The 15,606-nt window shown below is 39.2% G+C and overlaps 1 protein-coding gene across 1 annotated transcript; it reads right to left on the bottom strand.

Annotated features, from left to right (window-relative positions):
* Positions 1-7,838: 7,838 nt before the first annotated feature.
* On the bottom strand, positions 7,839-10,787 carry LOC116263422 (growth-regulating factor 4-like). The gene is made up of 4 exons (XM_031643181.2): positions 9,983-10,787; positions 9,647-9,823; positions 9,005-9,485; positions 7,839-8,912 (listed from the first exon to the last, which is right to left on the bottom strand). Exons 1-4 carry the CDS (start codon positions 10,389-10,391, stop codon positions 8,042-8,044), a joined length of 1,938 nt encoding a protein of 645 aa, XP_031499041.1. The 5' UTR covers positions 10,392-10,787; the 3' UTR covers positions 7,839-8,041.
* Between the last annotated feature and the right edge of the window lie 4,819 nt (positions 10,788-15,606).

The following is a 15,606-nucleotide window of genomic DNA, read 5'->3' as shown; positions in this document are numbered from 1 at the left end:
CAACAAAGAGATGAACGACTTATAAAAGGTACAATACTTACGGCCACAATCAGATAGAAATATAAACGATCTGTCCATTGCCTGTAAGTCGGGAGGATGCTTTCCGGTGCCACAATGACATGATCAAGCAATATAATCCTTTTAATTGTATGAATATAAATGAAATCGAGGACTATGATTAGAAAGTGAGATACTCGTAGAAGAAAACTGTGCAATCACAGCGATGGAGGAAGAAAAAAGGCCAAACACACAGAATTCAACTGTAACATCGGTACTTGCCATTAAAATATGGCACACTGTCGACGCAGCGCCATCTGAGCGCTTTGCGTAAGATATGAGAAGACAGGAACAGTAGCCTCCAAAGAAGGTTCGGAGATCGATTAAACATGACTCTCAGTTCATTTTAGTTCACTGTTTCGCACCTCCTCCAACAATTGAACGTAGACCACAGTGGAGTTGTGCAGCCTATATTTGGCGAGCCATTAGTTGTCCTGTGCTGTCAAATTTCACCTCAATCTCACGACAGTAAAATGTCACCTCAATGTTTACTGGGTGCAAAAGTCAAATAAATGTTGAGATCTACTGGTTATTCCTTTTTCTTTTTTCTTCAAAATGATGTGACATTTGAAGCAGCTTTGAATCTATTCGGCCATCACTGTGTTCATGGAGTGTTTTCCTTTTTTTTGTTTCCCTTTTACGCGGAATCAAAATTGTGCCGAAGTCTTGCCGCCCCCTTCCCTTCCTTTCCTGTTGAGTCGGAAATCTTGTACGTTGCAGATCCATCATCCAAGGACTTTTCAACAGCATTAGATATTAATGCATGGATTAATTAAAGCTTTTTCCTTTTTGTTGGCAAGGAAAAGACTTGGTTGCTACCACTGTTGCCAGCATACATAGCCGTACCAAAGCGGTGCTAAGAATAGAATTCTTTAAGGGCTTCTTAATTTTTATCTCATAATATTTTCAGCTAGAAGAGACTTAAAATTCTTGTTCTCCAATATTTTTGGCCGGATCTCAACCAGCTGGCCAAAGGCTTGTCTCAATCGCCGTGTTCAATCAATGCCCGAAATAAGTTATTAATATTATTGATATTATATTCAAGGCACCTTCAAATCACAATTCTCAATGCCCACTTTCACAGCAAAAGTTGCATATACAATTAGTTACTATTACATGCCACCTAATTCCTCTCTCTTTCTCTCTCGGTCTCCCTCTATTCCTCTCTTAGCCGGGAAACAGGCGAGTACAAACTGAAGAAGATTATAACTTGTTACAGTTAAAAAGGGACACACTAACTTGGAATTAGGAAACATCTCTTCGAAATATGGTTACTTTCAAAAGTATGATCCCCATATATAGTTTTTCCACCACCAAGTTTAATACATGGTTCTTGACCCTTTGCAGATGATATCTAATTGTCAATAGTGCCGGAAGTTTATCCATTCCACGACGGCACCACACTGACATGAAAGAACGTCAAGTTCCTCAATCAAATGTGAACTCGAGTTCCCTATCTCCTAATTGAAACCATGTCGGCATCAACTCTAAGCCTTAGCCAACCTGTGGATCTGAGCATTTATATATAACTAAATACTCTTTTTCTCTTTTTTCTACTTTGACCGTTGAGAGAGAAAAAAATAACAAAAGAATAAGGTTGTTTTAGTTACCTAAGTATTCATTTACAACTTTTTCTCCTTTTTTTTTTCTATATTGCCGGTCAGTCACCCAGCAACTTAGACCATATACGATTAGGATTGCCAATGATCGTAAAATACACCAACGACTTGATAAATAGCTGTAATGGTTGAAAATTTCAATTAAGTTGTTCATTGGATTTATTGTTCCTTGGTGAAATTCTAATTAAGCTAGCTGAACCAGTTAAAAGGGTACAACCCGATTTCAACGCTCGAAGAAGAGTCACACCCTTGTCATGTTGAATAAGCGAAAACCTATCCCAAAAATTAAAAACATCAGTACATGCGGCTTTATATATATATATATATATATATATATATATAACAACTCATCTGAAAATCTGATCATGTGAATGGGTCACGGGTCCAATTTGATCGTGTCCAAGGATTGATATGCTCATCAAAGTCATTGCAAATAAAGCCTATTGCATGAGGGAATGAGAAAAGGGCCTCCATTAACAGCACAGTAGGTAAACAACAAGACTTTAGAAAGGAAGAAAAAAAAAAGTGTGAATAAATAAGAGTGAGAAAATCTCTTTAGATATTGTATTAACAATGTGAAAGAGCAAATCTCTTTGATGGGGCTTCATCTTATTCTCCTGAATTCCATTTGACTCAAAGTGACATGTTAAACGAATTTTTTTGGTCTTGAAGTCATATATATATATATATATATATATATATATATATATATATATATATATATATATATATATATATATATATGTGGAAATCAGTAACTACCAGACTCTTATATACCAAATTTAAATGATAATCATTTGGGTTCACAATTCTAAAGAGATCAGATGGTAGAGATTAAGTTGAAAACATAAGCCATAAGTTGTTCAATTTTCAAGAGCCTGTAATACTCCTTCTTAAGAAGGAAAAAAACGAGTTTCCTTAATCGAAACACTTTAAAATATAGCTTAACTTTTAGTTTTTTCAACTTAATTTGTTCCTCTGAGTTCCTTGTCAAGGACCCAGACCATAAAAAGTTTGGCATATGAGGTCATCGTAACTACCAGTTTCTGTATATATATATATATATATATATATATATATATATATATATATGCAAAATACAGCCAAATGCCAGTTTCCTGAATCGTGTGTCCGTAAGCTTATTTTTGCAGGCTTCCACATTAGTCCTTGACAAATTTATGGTACCGCATACCACCATAACTCATGGTGGGACATCTTTTACTTATATTAGTCGATCTAACCTCCAAAAGGCAAAAGCAACCCTCGAATGTTCGGATTTTGATTTGACGTATTTTACATTTACCTCTGTTAAAGTTTATGCCAAATTGACATTTCTGTCCATTTGTGAACTGTGTCTATGTTCTTAAAATAAATTGTGAGCAGTTGATTGTTAAGTATATGAGAATTTAAATTTAACCAAGTAACAAAGACGATATGGACCTCCTAGAGTGGTGAACTCTTTATTGTAAGTTCCTTCGGGGGTGAAGGAGAAAAAAATCCCACCACCTAAGTGAGAGGCCACGGCTCTTCTCCTTCCACAGCTCTGAGGATTCAAAGATAGTTTGGAGGTCAGGGTAGTTTTGCAGTACACTCTTCAACTCGAGTATTGCGCATGTTATCATTTTAGTATTAATATATAAGAATAGCACCCACAAAAATCGAACTGAGGATGTGTGAGCAATGACCAATTACGCAATGCCTCTCAAAGCTATTGTAGGCTACTTCAATGTGGTTAGATTTAACATATACTTCTTCAACTTTTAATTTTTTTCATTCATATCAGTGGCTGACAGACGCTAGAAAATGCCACCATAAATTGCATTACATGCTGGTCGGGTGGTCGAGACAATATCGATTTAATAGATGTCGATCTATTTTCAGAAAACCAAAGGATAGAAATCAATGACTTGGTGTGCTTTCGCCCATTTAGTGCAGCGTCGGTGAACTTCAGCATCTGAATGTACTTTCTCTTGCATGATATAATTCATTGCTTAGCGTTCTGCAGCAACCAAGCTCCAGATCTTACAGCCGTAGAGCTCCATCTACCTGAACGGGGGTTCGGACTCCAGGCATTTAGGTTAACTAAAGTTGAGGGTTTAGCATTCAAGTTTTGTAAGCACAAACTTTGCAGGAGTTAACCTATGTTTATAACAATGAAAACAATAAAAACCAAAGTTAGGTATGTCCGTAAGTTAAACTTGAATTTATTAGCAGCTAGTTTACCGACATTTACTTACTTATTTACACAATATATTGGCTCACATTTATAAATCTTAGGTCTCTTTGTTTCAATGATGCAAGGTCAACCTACAACAGTTTGTGTTCTGTGTTTCTTTAAATAATTTATGGACTTCCTACCTCCACCTACCTAGAGATATCCATGGTTTGAAAGAATATTAATGAGAATTCTACATTCACGTTAAACGAGTTTAATACCCTGAAATCTTATGTCTGAGTAATCAAACGCCAGATATTTACTTACTGAATGAATGAAGCCGGTAGGAGGCAAAACAATATCTCCAATTATCCTGCTAATTAAAACATTGTACATAGTTCATTTTGATGCGCTTTGGTAGAACAAACAGTATAAACCTAGACCTCCAGATTTGAATAATTTCTTTATAAGAAATGCCTCTTTGTTTTTTGTTTTTTTTTTAAAAGAAAACGTGGAAGGTCGTGCATAAAAGTTTTTAATTAGAACATGTGAGATCTAAAGATGATAACGTAATAAAGTTTACGGTAAAGATGAAAACGTACCCTAAATATGATGAACTTTTATCAAAGCGATGATTTCCTTTCCTGAACATGGCAAAGCTCTGGCGCTATCAAAAGATCAATGATTTGGATGTCTATCTGCCAACGATCTTATGATCTTATCCCTCGACATACATTATAATGATGCTTTTGTTTCCATCAATCATAGTCAACTAATCAATTTATCATTCTTTCTCTCTATTAATAAACCAACTAATCTTCTGTCTCTTTCACTACCAAGTGATGGGTCGCACAACTGGTTGAGTTGTGAGGCGTATATTACCCACGTTTGCAGTTGGAGCCACCATTGTTGAAAACCCTTAACAAACCTGGTACCTATGCTGCAAGTAATGCTCAGATAGGCCGTAAAACGAGTCAAGCTACTTGAGCTCAGCTTAGGCTCGATCGCCGGGAGCTCGACTCGCCACTAGACAAGCGTAGCTCTCAAGCACAAGTTTGAGCTTAGGATTTGTAAATTGGTGAGAACTAAGTGGCCTTCCTTAAGCTCAATGGAGACCTCCAATAGGCCCATTTCAGATTAAAAGTTCAACCTAATTGAATATATAAGATTTGTAAATTGGTATCGTTCGATTAGTGGTGCTATTGATCTGCTTTTGATGGCTACCAGATCATGAATTTGAGCTCCTTCGCCATGTCTTAAGCAAGTTCAATGAAACCAAACCGAGCTGGCTTAGATTGAGCTAGCGTCAGTCTAAGCTAGGTTTGCTTGTTACATATAAACGAGGTGAACTAGTGCTTGTGAGAACCAAAAAACAAAAAAAAAAACTTTGGTTGGTGGTGTTCATAAGACAGCTGGGCATGCATTATTATTAATGATACTGCCCTCTTTTTAAGAATGCCAGCTTTAGCAAGATTGACCCGCAGCTGCCTGAGCCATTGTTTCACTGGTTTCACCAAACGGCTAATTAATCACTGAAAGGGACCTGCATCAGGGCAGAAGTTCTCATGACCTCTCTCCTTGGGAGCAGCAATCAATTCTTCCTTTAATGGAGCACCAGCAGGCAACTACATGCAACAGCAGCCCCTATGTGTATGAACAATGATTTCCAGGAAAATCTAGATGCCGAGTGTTGAAGTTCCCTGTCTTTTAAGTGCTAGCTGCAGCCTTCAGTGAAGACAGCGAGCAATGGAGAAGCTGTTACTGTAAGAGAAATTCCTCTTTGGGGCTGCAGCGAACGGAAACGCCTCGCCAGCAATTCATATTGTGAATTATGTGACCAGAAGGAAGGAGGCCCACCATGAAAGAAGTGTGACGACGGCTTGCCATGAAGGAAGTGCCCATCCTGTCTAGCTACGGCCCTAACGGTAGACATACATTCAGAACAATCAATCCCTTCATCTAAGTTTTCCATGGACGACTGGTTCTCTGGAATTTATTTATTCACTTCCAGCATTACTAGAGAACACTGATACTTCCTCATACCTCTCTCTCTCTCTCTTTGGGTAGCACGTTCTCAAATATAATGAGTTCAACGGGTTGATCAAATTAATGGGATCCAGTAGAGAAAAATTCGGTCCAAATCCCAGTCAAGGTCAAACTCACCACATGGATTCGATAGATGGATCCAATTATGAGTTGGATCTTACCCATGTTGGGTAGAGATCCATTGCTAAAATTCGATAGGAGATGTTCACAAGATGCTAGCGTCATATGTTTAATATATATATATATATATATATATATATATATATATATATATATATATATATATATATATATATATATATATAGTGGAAAGAGTTGGGCTCTGAATATGGGACTCGGGCACTTTTGCTCACCCTTAGTTTCAGGACTTGGACAGAAACGTTGAACGGAAAACATGTCAATTTTTCGAAAAAAAAATCGAAACTATATTTTTCGGCCGAACTGCTCCATTTTCCGATTTCAGAGGCTGACGATGAATGGTGAAATCCGGCGACGTTGGCCGGAAGAAGAAGAAAAAACAGAATGATATTTGAGGGCAGCGGTGGATTGGAAATAAAAGAAAAAGGAAGGTGGAGGTCCAAAATTCCAATCGGTGACAGCACATAGGAGTTACGGACGGTGTGGGCCCCTTGGAATTAAAGACGAAGGTACAGAACATGTGATTTCAAAGGATGAGAGAGAGAGAGAGATCCCCAAGGATACAAAGCCACTGACGATGCTGGGAAAATACCAACATAGCCCTACTCTCTTAGCTGTCCCTACCAAAGGACCCTTTTCTTTTTTTCCCCTTTCTCCAACTTTGCTGAATATAATATGTATATATAGAAATCTTTTGAATGCGTACGCAATAGAAGTGCTGATATATATAAGCGACTTTTCGAATAAATAAAAGAAAATTTGGATGTAGTTTTCCTAGAATAAGATATAATAAGATAACTAAAGTAATCAAGATTGTGAAATCTCACAAAAGCGTAAGCTTTTCAACATAAAAAACAAGCTTTCGAGAGACCCTTCTTCACGAAAATAAGAATGTCAGCCGCTCGTTTGAAATGATAAGGTCGAGATGGAACCGAACTTTCAACTTAAAAGATGAATTTAATGGGCTAATTGGAAGGCACAAAGTTGCTCCATTAAATTTTTAGGGCAACTTTATCCCCATTCAAAAAACGTGATTTGACAAAATTTCTATTTTTTTGGTTATATGTTATATATATATATATATATATATATATATATATATATATATATATATAAAACCCAAATGTGTACTGCCAACTCTGGGATTGGACCAAATTTGCTTAAACCGTTTAATTATCTCAACAGTCCATCTTTAGTACGCCACAGTTATAGTTATGAAACATAAACTTCTTGAGAATGAAAAATCAAAGCCCCATAATATATGGTTTTCAAACAACAACTTAATGCTCGTACTTTATGGCCGTCCAAATGATTAAAGATTGTCAATTCAACACCAGAACATACTCAAAAAAGTGTAAAAACAGTAGATAATTCATGCAAAGGAAATCATTCCCCCCACGAGAAATATGTGTTTGTGTTTGGGTCCAGTAAGTCTCCTATAATAAACTTAGTAGACACAAAGACCAATTTGGGAGCTCACATAAGGGCCATGGCATGGCCAAAGCACTGAAATACTTACTCCAAGTACAACATATGAGCGTATACATACATGGTACCCAAGCACCATGAGAACAGGAGATTAAGCAGGGAGACGAGCTCTTCTTGTTATGGTCAATCATATATAGACTAAGATGCAAAAAGAGCGGCAGTAAAACATCCGATGACCTTTTCATGGGAATTCGAGGCTGTTGGTTCCTGCTACAAGGAATTAATTAATCAACAGAATCAGCAAGTGTGCCTCTTTACTCCGCAGACGAAGGAATTTTCTTTTGGATGATCCCAGAAAGGGAGGAATTTTAGAACTTCCCCCTCCATCCCCAACAGCCAAAACAACCGCGATTATAAAATTCCTTTGCAACCTTTCGCGCAGACAAGACATTTTGCTCCATACAGATGCTTTTTTTCCATAGATTAGTTTAGTACCTTGAGATTAGCAAAACCCCAACAAGCTACCAACATAGGAGACAAAATGAACAAACAATAAACAAAAGCAAATCTAAGCAAAAGATGCAAAAAAAAGACTATATCATATCACTCCTGATGAAGATGGCAACTTCGGTGGCTGTTGGTTTAGCCATTGAAGAGCAATCTCAGATTTGGCTCCAAACGTGGGGCTACTGCCGCTGCTGCTGTCAGAGAGAGAAGCTAGAGTTTTCTGCAGAACGCCTGTGGGAGAAGACGCCATTCTAGGGCTACCACCTCGAGGACTATTCCCCTCCCCCCACCCGTCCGTCAACAGATTGAGTCCACTGGAAGAGCTCTTGCTGCTGCATCCCTTTGGGGAGTTTGGTGCAGCGGCGGTACTGCCGCTCGACTGCAGCACCTCTGCAAGTGGCCCGCCTAGTGGGGAAGACGACTGCCAAGTGACCGGCAACATCCAATTTGGGGCCTGCTGCTGCTTCAGTCCTCCATTTCCCTCCGCGTCGTTCACGCCAAGACCCATCTGAATCGGATGCATATCGTCTCCGCCGCTGCCGCCAGAGGCGGACATAGACAGGCTGAGAGGAGAAAGAGTGAGGTTTGAAGCGGTGGATTTGGTGGTGGTGGTGGTGGTGGTGGCTGCGGTCGTAGTGGTGGGGAGCCATCTGTCCTCTCTAGACCATGCATCGATAAAACATCTCGGTTGCATCTGCTGGTCGTTGGTGGTAGATTCTAGCCCTGTAAGATCGTCGCCCATGAAGAGAGAAGATCGGTTGTCCGTTTCTGGAATCAAGCCGATATTTTCATGGTAACCCAGAATGGGGGTGGTGCTTGCAATGGTGCTCAATTTGAGCTGGTGCTGCTCTTGAATCTCGCCGAGTTTTGATTGTACCAACTCCCATTGATGAGAAGCGGCCGTAGAATCTCTGCCTGTAGAGACCACACCATCTATTTCTTCTCTAGTCCAATTCATGTACCTAACCAAACAAAAGAATATTAATTAAGCAACACTTAACAGAGCTCTACTAGAATGAGGGTTTTGTTTTTAGGAAAAGAGCTTGTGGCGTACCTTGACGATTTATCGGAGAAAGTAGAAGGCATCATCGTTTGGACGGGGAGTTTGAACCAAGAAGATTGAAAGGGCTTAGCGAAAGGATCGGAAGTAGGTGAAGTGAGAGAGGAGAAGGAAGAAGATGAAGAGGCGCAGGATGAGGTAGTTGAAGAGAGTGGCGGTGCAAGAGGCAGCGAGCGAGAGACGGAAGCAGGAGAATTGGAAGGAAGAGGGGCGTTGCTGTTGCCGTTGCCGCTGCTATTGCTGTTGTTGCTGGTGGTGTTGCTGCTGTTGTTGGTGTTGGTGCTGTGTCTTTGTAGTTGTACTTCCACAGGCTTTCTTGAACGAGGGCGGCCTCTGTGCATGTGGCGCTCACAATACTTCTGGTCCGGCGCAACATCTCTGGAGCACCGCCATTTCTTGCCGTCGGTCCTCCGGCACCTCCCCGGCTCCGGGTCGGTGGTGTTAGAAAACCTCAGGTTGAAACCACCCCAACCCACTGAACACAACCCCCACAAGAAAAAGGCAAAGAGAAAATTTTCATTATTCCCTTGTCATCACAGTCCCCAACACCGAAGTCTCCATCCACCTCTACAACCAAAAACATGAAAGACAACAAGCAAAAAAAAAAAAAAGTTTGAAAGAGAGGGAGAGGATTACGGTGGCCGGCTGTAGCACTGTTAGAAATGGAAGAAGCCTCTGCAAGGCTTCTTCTGATGGGTACGAGGAGGTCAGGAGGGACCGGCACAGCAGCCACCATATGCTTGAAAATCAAGGCCTGCTGCTCCAACTCCTGCCACTGAGCCGCAGTAAAAGGGCACCGCAGAGATGCCATCCCTATACACACAAATACCAACCTTTCATTCTCTACGTTCTTACACAGGAAAGCATGAGAGAGAAAGAGGGAGGGTGTGGAAATAGACCACGATTCTTTCTTCAGAGATGCCGGAAAAGAAAAGAGCAGATGGTTTTGAGACGAAGGATTTGAGTTTATACCTGGGGATTTGAAGGCAACAGGAAAAGGCTGCAGAGTCCTTGTTGCAGCAGCTGCTGCCGCGACTGCACCACCGGGGACATCGTATAAATCGCTCGACCTGACCTCGCTGCTGCTGTTATAAAAAGTGGGACCGTTGTCACACCGGGAGAAGGGAGGCATCCTAAAGGGGAATGAGTCGGTCCGGGCCAGCTTTTGAGGTGCCGGGCTGATACCTTCCCTCTCGGCCTCCCCACCACCACCACCACCGCCACCTCCTCCTCCCCTCTTCCCCTCTCCGCCGCCACCACCACCATCAACGATGGCATTTCCCTTATCAACCATCTCACGAACACCACCACCCATCTCCATTAAACAAAAAGAAAAAGGAAAACGACCTCTTTTTCCTTCCTCAAAACAAATAAAACGCATAAAAACACCGCTTTTTCCTCCACACCCTCCTTTCTTTTTTCCCCCAAAAGTCAGCAGACCCCAAACGGAAAACCAGCTCGCTCCTCAACCTAGAGAGAATCATTCAAGGCCATGGCTGCTACAGATGCTGCTGCTGCTGCGGCCCCCTGCTGTTCCTGCACTGCACCACTGCCCCCGGTCTCCGACGCGCAACCAATCTATCCCTCGCATCCTTTCCCTGCTTCCCATGCTTCCAACATTCGGCTCTCGGGACAAATTAGTAAAGCTACCGCCACTGTCATTATTGCGGTATCTATCATTTTTCTGCATGCACAGGCAGAGCTCCCCCCCCTCCTCTCACTTGAACAAATTAAAAATACATAAAGAAACCAAAAAAAAAAAAAAAAAGAGAGAACAACCCACTTCTCCCTCCCCTCGAACCAAAAGTAGCCGTTATAATTTCCGGATGTCTCCCCTCCCATCAACAACCTCATGCGTTAAAATCCTCCTCCATTATCACTAAAAACAATCAGCCCCTCTGTCTTCGCTAATGCAGCTTTGACCTGTCCATGTCCATCCATACTGGCCGTCGCTTTCCGTCCACCGCCGTTATCCGGCCCCTCCCCCCTTTACTCGCATCGGCCTTCGAGCCCAACCAGGGTTGGGGCCAAGCCTCCCTTGACGTGATGCACTAACTAATCGTCCCAACTCAGAGTAAGGGCGAGAGAGACGACAGAAGAAAAAGCACCAAACCCCAAATCTCCCCAATATCTTATCGCGCTACGTAAAGTAAAAAGGAGGGAAACGAGAAGAAAAAGGATGGGTGGGGGCGGTACCGGTACGGCCAGCAAAGACAGACGTCAAAACTCAACTCACATAATTGATCATCAGCTACTTAAGTCCTCGATTCATTGCATCCCAACTAGAGAATTCAATTAACCGGATTTGGATCGTCGAGCTTTGTTCTCTTCCTATTTATAATTTTGAGTGCCATAATAATAACAATAACGTTATATAAAAACAAGAGATTGAGAGGGAAAGGTTAAAACTGTGGTGAAAACGGGGGCAGCAGCAGAGAGACTGCCCGGAATAGTAAAAGGCGGTAGAGTTAATATTTTTTTTGTAGAGGGAGGAGGGAAATGAGGTGGGGTCGTAGGGCTGGTGGTGGTATTCATTAGCTGGCGGTGGGCAGGCGGGCGGCCAGCTGTCTTGGGAAGGGCAGTCTCCATCAAACCTTGAAAACTGCTTTCCACAACCGTGACTCGTACTTCCCCTACTCCTTTTTTATATAATATTATGTTTATGTTGAAATTTGAAAATGCCCTCTAAAAAACCCTAATAATAGTTACAAAAAATGTCGTCGTCCAGATTTTTCAATCCAGTTCGTCCTCTAAATACGCCGTCCACGAACGAAAAACGAATGCAAAAGAAGAAGTTTACAAAATGATGTTTTACTTTCAAAATGATGTTTCAGTGTCCCTCAAAACTTGGTTTGTGTGCCTTTAAGTGGTAGCGAATAACATCACTCTTCTCTAGTTTTTCATTGAAAGAGTCAGTTTCGGTGTGTCGCCCAAACTCATAACGTTGATTTTTAAACAATTGTGTTTCGAATAAATGACGCTTTAAAATGAAATGAATAAGCTGTAAATGGCATTTTCGTGTGCCACACAAATATAAATAGAGTCAACAAAAATGAAATTCTAAAAAAATTTTATTTCCACGGGACAACCTTATCCAACTGCGGACGCAAAAAAATGATTTTAGACAACTATTGTCGATATAACGCCTTACTTTAGAGTTTAGAAAGATTTTGTGGGAGATATTTAATGGAGATAGCTGCCAGATATCTTCAAATAACTTATAAAGAGAATTATAACATTGATTTGTATCTTTTTTTAGAGCTACAACAAAAGTTGTTAAGAAGCTTATTAGGATCCACCAACCAAATGGTCGGAGTGGATGTATTCTCTTAACTGGTTTACTTAACCACCATAATGATATTTTTAATCTCAAGTTTAGTATTTCCTAACACCATCAAGATAGCACCCTTCAATATTTAAACTGAAGACATGACAAGTCACCCAACCCAACTAGTTGCGCTGCCTGATTTCAAAGATTTCCATGCATATTGAGAAGGACACAGCTCCCCGTGATTTTCTTTCCGTTAATCTTACTTAGTTTGACGTTACATATTCAATTAGAGAGTTGTATTTGCCGCAATAGGAATATGAATGGCGATGGCCATTTATTGCTTGTCACATCAAAATCAATTTTTCGAAAAGATAATAGTTTCTGGTTCTTCGTTTTAACAAAATTATTTTTAGATAAAAGCTGTTTGATCTGTCGAACAAAGTAATAGCAGCTTTCCAATATTCAATTAGTCTGCATTGTTTTAGAAGTCGTATGCATGTACATTCTTTCCAATTCTGCTGATGTTGATATAAAAGGCTTAACTATATGTACTTTAACTGCACTTGTAATTGGACAATCAATATAATCAAATGACTAACATTTCGAAAGATCAACTCACAAGCCAGAATATAACATTTTTAGTTAACTGCTTTTCGACTTCATAGTTCTTGTAACCATAAAACATACTACAATTGGACGATTGGGATTAATGAGAATAATGCTTCTATTTGTTTGTATTCGTATTCACCATACTCACCTAAAAAGAACTTCTGTTTTTCCAATTGTCTTCAAATACTAATGATTTTTAATAAAAGAGAAACAACTTAAACGGGCAGATGCGCGAGCTTTAAAATGCGGCATCAATCAACAACCAAACAAACATGATATATTGATAGTGACAGCATTGCAAGATGCCCCTGCTTCATGTATCACCTTCAGATTTATTGTTCATTTATTGAGAACAATGCAGTAACTTGGTGGGTAACTTGTGCTTGTCTTGATCATTTTCAATCTAGCTAGTTGAGTTCACGCACTCCCAAGCTTTCAAAGTCTTTCAATTCATGTTAGTAGTGATGTCAATGGCACATATACTCTTTATTTGTATACCCTTTTTCAGATATTCATGTATTCGCATTTGAATTTGTATTCGAATACAACGAAGTAAAGTCAGATCTAAAATCTGATTTTTATTTGTGTCTTATCCAAATCTAATTTATATATTCATATCTAAATCTGTGTATAAAATTTGAACCAAATTTTCAAAATGTAAGACCAATGGATATAGAGTTTACTCACTGAAAAACAAATTTGTTCCAAATCAGAATCTGATCTGATTTTTTAATCGAATATTAAAATTTTCTTCCCATATAGTTTTTTTAGAATGGCTCCATATGATACCATATCCAAATCTGATATATAATGACATCCCTATGCGTTATATATGTGTTACGTAATTAAGATAAAACCAAACTTCTTACCAAGATTGTTGTCTTTTTCATGGTGATTTTTCATATCAATCATATGACGTGTCTAATTCGATATAAATTTATATTTCAAACTGCATTTTTCTTTCAGTTATAGAATATCGAACTACAACCATTAGAAATTCCAAAAATTGGTTTAAAAAGAAGAAGATTATTGATATGTTTCGATTAATTTAGCAGCGAACAGGTGAAAGCGTCCAAATATTTAACAAGTATCGCTCGGTTATGTAAATGCACCCATTATATGTAGATACATATTAGAGTGTGGTCAGGATCAGTTTTGGATCCAGTGACAAAGACAATTCGTATAAGATGCTTTGTCTAGGACAAACTTATCAGGACATTCTATCTTCTAATTTCCTTGCAATCTGAAGTGTGTTTATTTGGTTATCACCAAGTATCTAAAAACATTATTGGGACCAACAGTTTTGAAACCCAGCCAAGTCAGCGGAGTTGACGCCTCACTCAGTGGCTGGTAAAAGAATTGGAAAAACCAGAAATTGCCAACGTTCGAGACGGGATTGGAAAAACCAGAAATTGTAGATGTTCGGACGAGTTATCTATGGTTTGTGTGTAATAGTATTAACACACATAAATGTAAATGATACCAAAACCATACGTTATGTCGAATTTTCAGTTATATATATATATATATATATTGAATTCCTCTAACCATCTATCCGTTCAGATGTCCCATATTGTGACCCACGTATGGCATCAGGATATCTGTGTAATACATTTGAACGGACAGATGATCCACAAGATTTAAGTTTCTCTTTCTCATTTAATTTTCTTATATGCACACACACACACACACATATATATATATAAGAAAATTAAAGAATATCGTGTGGTGAATATTAAGTTATAAACATAAATGTCATTTTGTTTTTCCAAGACTCAAAGTAGGAGAAGATAAAGAGATGGAAAATGAGATAACAAATGAGTTTCCTTATGATGGGTATTTCAAATTCTTAAAAAAGCCGTTTGATTTGTATATTTGCAAATTACTCTTTAAAATTAAAAGCTTAGATGATTATGATCAGTTTTGTACATAAGGGATTGGTAGACACTTCTTTGATATATATATATATATGTATGTAAAGCGTCAAAACTAGGTCACATGACTAAGTTGACCCAGCAACTCACGACTCAATTAACTCAGAGTTGAATCTCGAGTCACTGAGTTCGAAAATAAAACCTCGATTGGGATGCTGCATCTTCTTAGTCTAAGGCTATAAACGTACCTTGTATTGCCTCTATGACATAGAATTTCTTAACTTGTATCCCACTCTTTCTTGTCTCGTCTCCCGGGGAGAGGTAGAAAGAAAAAAGGGAGATATGATGGTCATCTTTCTGATTAAGGGCGTTGCAGGCAAAGTATTCTTGAACACCTCAACTCAGAATCCTAGACACCTCTTAAAATGGTAGGGGCATGCAAGTGAACAAATGACTGCGAATGTCATGGACGCCTAGTTGAAGTCTTCGGCATTATTATATCATGAGCACAGCGTGTCTTGACAAACTCTTTTATCAAACGCCTCCCAAGTCAAGTTCAATAAGGATGTAAATGGGTCGGACCTCGTTCATATTACCAAGAGACTCCAAGTTCCAACAACCTTTATACCATATAAAGTACAACTTCGTGTTCATATATATATATATATATATATAATTAACAGTTAGGAAAGCGAAAAGAAAAACCTGTGTCAATTGGAATTAAGACAGATCACGTTGACCGTCAGAGTAAAAACATAAAAAATAAAAGTAAAAAATTAAAAGACTCATCTCTCTCACTCCTTCTCTTACCTCCATTTAACACGGTTAAAAAATGAAAAAAG

Source organism: Nymphaea colorata, chromosome 10 (assembly GCF_008831285.2).
Source record: "Nymphaea colorata isolate Beijing-Zhang1983 chromosome 10, ASM883128v2, whole genome shotgun sequence".
NCBI lineage: Eukaryota > Viridiplantae > Streptophyta > Magnoliopsida > Nymphaeales > Nymphaeaceae > Nymphaea > Nymphaea colorata.
The sequence above is the reverse complement of the archived record's forward strand: the minus strand, read 5'-3'. Positions and strand labels throughout refer to the sequence as shown.

What these genes read in the sequence shown, in the direction of transcription:
- LOC116263422 (XM_031643181.2), bottom strand. Translation starts at nt 10,391, where the DNA reads ATGCGTTTTATTTGTTTTGAGGAAGGAAAAAGAGGTCGTTTTCCTTTT. An exon ending in CAGTGCTACAGCCGGCCACC is followed by an intron (nt 9,486 to 9,646) that starts GTAATCCTCTCC and finishes GGTTGTGTTCAG; the next exon opens with TGGGTTGGGGTGGTTTCAAC. An exon ending in TTCTCCGATAAATCGTCAAG is followed by an intron (nt 8,913 to 9,004) that starts GTACGCCACAAG and finishes TTGTTTGGTTAG; the next exon opens with GTACATGAATTGGACTAGAG.